This window comes from Nicotiana attenuata, chromosome 6, assembly GCF_001879085.1.
Source record: "Nicotiana attenuata strain UT chromosome 6, NIATTr2, whole genome shotgun sequence".
NCBI lineage: Eukaryota > Viridiplantae > Streptophyta > Magnoliopsida > Solanales > Solanaceae > Nicotiana > Nicotiana attenuata.
In genome coordinates this window covers 55,375,323-55,379,690 of record NC_031994.1, presented here as the reverse complement: position 1 = coordinate 55,379,690, position 4,368 = coordinate 55,375,323, and the positions used below count along the sequence as shown (strand labels likewise).

General features: G+C 38.9%; 1 protein-coding gene across 2 annotated transcripts in view; it reads left to right on the top strand.

The window, feature by feature from the left end:
• LOC109227011 (cell division cycle protein 27 homolog B) overlaps window positions 1-615 on the top strand; it is a 17,851-nt gene extending 17,236 nt beyond the window's left edge. For both annotated transcript variants that reach the window (XM_019391998.1, XM_019391997.1), the window contains exon 16: window positions 234-615. In XM_019391998.1, coding sequence (XP_019247543.1) covers window positions 234-284 — 51 coding nt within the window. In that variant the 3' untranslated portion in view covers window positions 285-615. The remainder of the gene's footprint in view (window positions 1-233) is intronic.

Below are 4,368 nucleotides of genomic sequence, written 5' to 3'. Positions count from 1 at the left end.
CCCCCCCCCCCCCCCCAAACACAAACAAACTCCCAGCGCTTCCTGAATTGTGGTATTTCCACTTCTCAGTGGATGCCTCTTGGCAGTGTCGGTTCCTCTCTGGCTCTCTGAATAGTTCTGATGATTTTGTCCCAGTCTTTCATACTTTTTTAGTATATATGTTTTATTCTCAAACTGATTTGACAAGTTGAGGCTGATATCAGTTCTGTTCATTGTTCCTCATTTTCTATCAGGCTGCCATTGAAAAGTTGCATGTACCAGATGAGATGGAAGATGAGCTATAATCTATCTGAATGAACTGGAAAAAGAGAAGATGAGGCTGTAAATTATCCAGCTCGAAATATCAACTGCTTGAAGTTTCGGTATGCTTGTGCTTTCCGAGAAAAGGCTCCACGAGTTGCAGAGAAAACACACTTTCCATGAAAATTCTATGCAGTTCAGAATGGATCTCATGGATTGTTTGTCTCGCACTCAGAGAGGATGCTGTGTAAGAATATCAAGTTGTAAGTTGAGTACTTCCTGTGAGAATAGCTGTAGCATGTGCCAAAAGAGGCTTCTGTCGAACGCACACTTTTTTCATCAATCTTGAGAAAATTACGTCGGAAATTCAGCATAGAGCAGAAAAGTGGTTCGATGCGGCCTTCTTTCTTGGTCAGCGAAGAAAAGGACAGAAAAAGAAATTGAAAAATGAATCAATCATTTGAGTAAGTTGCGAGGGTAGTGATTTTCACCCTTGCGATACTAATATCCATTTTGAAAATTAATTGGTTAGGTGCAAAAGTTACATTATCACGTGATTCCGGAAAGACTCTTTTTCAAGTTAGGCGTCCTGTAGAATAATACACCTGTAATACCATCAGATAGAATAACACAGATAAAATCATTGTCTTATCTTAAAGAGGAGTTTACTACTTTTATTTGTTTTAAAGCTAATATACCACTAGGCAGTGTGCCTAGTGGCTTTTTATTATTAATAATAAAACCTCAAAAAGGAATAAGTACAAGTAAGGGGGGCTAGGCCTTACCTTACTAACCCTAATAAGGTCAAGTACCTCTACAATCTGAAGGCCTTTTACGATTGCCAAATTTTTCTTGTCTTCCTCTTCAACCATACTCAATATCAACGGGAAATTCAACAATTATATCATCTTGATAGGGAAACCTGCTTTGCAACTCTCATAGGGAGAGTTCTTCCAGTAATAATGCTATCCAGCTTCTCTTTGTTCGATGTGCCTTATTCTTCTTTCCTCCATGCATGGGAGAGAGGTCTCCATCCCTATAGACTCTCTCCATACTTGTTGCAACAGCTTCATCATCATCCATATCAATATCCACCCCTAATTCTCCATTTTCTATTGCATTAGCCATTTCTTGATCAACAATTTCACCCGGTTCATATCTCTTTGCAACCAATTCAATAGGCCTAATTTCGGAGGCTTGAAATTGAGTTGTCTTCTTGAATTTGTTCCCAATAAATTGCAACCCTCGTGCCTTTGTCATTGCACCAATTTAGAGTGAGCTTTTCCTCAAGTTTGGAGTCTCCAAAGCATCCAAAAGAGCCCTTTCTTGAGCTGAAATTATGGCTTTACTGGAAGGCACAAAAGCAGGTGCTTGAGGGCTTAACATGCTCCTAGGAGGAGAAGTAACTCGCTCTTCTTCATCAACCAAATCAGCCCGCCTAAGAGCACTTGTAGTGCCTATTTTCTCCGTAGAAATAACCAAAGGTCACCCTATTTTCTCATAAACCGAATATTCAATGTAATCAAGGTGGCTTGATCTTTGGAGTAGAATTCACTAACATGGCTGCCTGAGTTTCTTTAATATTTTTTCAACTTCCGGATTAGAAAAATTGCAGAACTAGACAAGCTACATTATGCTCTTGACTAGTCGAGAGAGCAGCAAAGATGTCACGACCCAAAATCCAACTAGTCGTGATGTCACCTAACCCAACTTGCTAGGTAAGCCAATTAACAATTATCCAATTCAAATGAGATTTAGTGAGAAAATACGTGATGAAATAACTGAACTTTTATACAAAAATTCCAAGGATTGGTAGTACAAATCATGAGCTTCCAAGACTTAGAGTTTACAAAGCTGGTATGAAATAAATACATCGTCTGTTCGAAATGTACATGAACAGATTTATAAATCTAAAGCTACCAAGAACAAGAGGTAGCTTTAATCGGAACGCAGATACATCTTCAAGGCCAGCTCCCGCCACATGAGCAACATCAGCTCCAACATCTGCACGCAAGGTGTAGAAGTGTAGTATGAGTACAACCCCATGTACTCAATAAGTAACAAACCTAACCTTAGGTTGAAAGTCGTGACGCTTGGACAACGGTCAGAGTCCAGCACCAATAGCCAAGAACAACTCGTAACAATATAATAAAAACAAGACAAGTAATAACTCAAAGATATGATGCTCAGCTCGTTCGCAGTTACGGAAAATAGGCATGCTTTTCAGGTATAACAGTAAAACCCAAATTTTTCACTGAAATCACCAAAATATGAGTATGTCAGAAAACTGTAATTTTTCACGAAAACTTTCAACAACAGATAAGATATTCCATTCTCATATAGCATGAGGAAAGTACACCTCTATGCCTACATGTCAATGTGCATCTAAAGCCATGAATGTCACAATACCGTTTAGCATGAGGAAATACATCTCTATGCCTATATGCCAAGTATGCATGTCAACTGTAATGCATCACAGTGATGAAATCATGTACTAACACTCTCAGAGTACTCAATCTCGCTATCTCGCACTCCCACTCATCACGCTCAATCACTCAACACACTCAGTGACTCAGCACTGTGTGGTACATGCGCTCACTACTGGTATGTCAGACTCCGGAGGGGAGGATCCTGCCCAAACGCTAATATAAGCCAATATGGCCTGCTGTGGCATGCATCCCGATTCCATCATGAATCAATAAAATTTGCTGCGACGTGCAACCTGATCCCATCATGAATCAGTAAAACCTGCTGTGGCGTGCAGCCCGATCCTATCATGAATCAGTAAAACTTGCTGAAGCATGCAACCCGATCCCATCATGAATCTCACTCACAATCCGGCCCTCAGGCCCCAACTCAGTTATCAATCTCTCCAATCTCTCGGGCTCACAAATCTCATGCCAATCAGCCCAAACAATGATAATATGATGTGACAACAATGAAAACAAAGACTGAGATATGATATGCAAATGAATGAATATGACTGAGTATGTAATTGCATTTTAAGCAAATAACTCAATAACATAGACGACCTCAGTGGGTCCCAACAGAATAAGCATAGCCTAAATATGATTTCTAACATGATTCACAACTCATACGATCAAACGAGTAGGGAGAACATAGATGTTTCAAGATATAACAATAAAAAAAAAGTCCGATCATAGTCTAATAGTAGACTAAAATCATGATTTCCTTGGTCTACGCCCAGACGCTCTTCACCTAGCATGTGCATCACCTTAATACATCTCTTATAACACAGTTTCCAGGGTTAAGTACCCTCAAATCCAAGTTTAGATAAGTTAATTACCTCGAACAAGACAAATCCAATACCGAACAAGCCAAACAATACTCTAAAAATGCCATCCCGCGCGTACCGACCTCCGAACAACTCGAGACTAGCCAAAAGAAACTCAAGAACATCAAATAATTCCAAAGGAAACAAACCTAATCGATATAGGTGAAATCTTTAATCAAAAATTCTAAAGTCAACCAAAAAGTCAAACCCGGGCCCGTACCTTGAAATCCGATGAGACTTATAAAATCTGACAAACCATTCAATTACGAGTCAAACCATACTAGTTTCACTCAAATCCGACTCCGAACCGATATTCAAAACTAAAAAATTCACTTTATGAAATTTTAGACAAAACCCCCAAAATTTCACTTTGAAATCATCAATCAAATGCCAACAATGAAGATGAATTCATGAAGTATAACCAAAACTGAGTATAGAACACTTATCCCAATCCATGTGGTGAAAATCGCCCAAATCCGAGCTCCCCAACTCAATATATGACCAAATGAACAAACCCTCAATATTATATGCTTCCGCCAGCTGTTTTGCCTTGTTTCTTATGCCAAATGATCCCGAACCTCGCTTTTGATTCCTCCAATGGATTCCTCATGAAATTCCAGTCATCTTAGGCTTTTGAATCACTCTATTTGACCTTATAATGAAGGAGATATATTGGTTTCAATATTTGGAAATAGTACAGATTTTTAAATACGAATTCAATGGCAATTTCGTAATTAATCTGAAAAATCTAACAACCCAATTCTTAGTAAAATGATCAAAAATTTCTCATACGAATTCGAGACTTGATGATTCTAGTTGCTATGGTTCCAAAA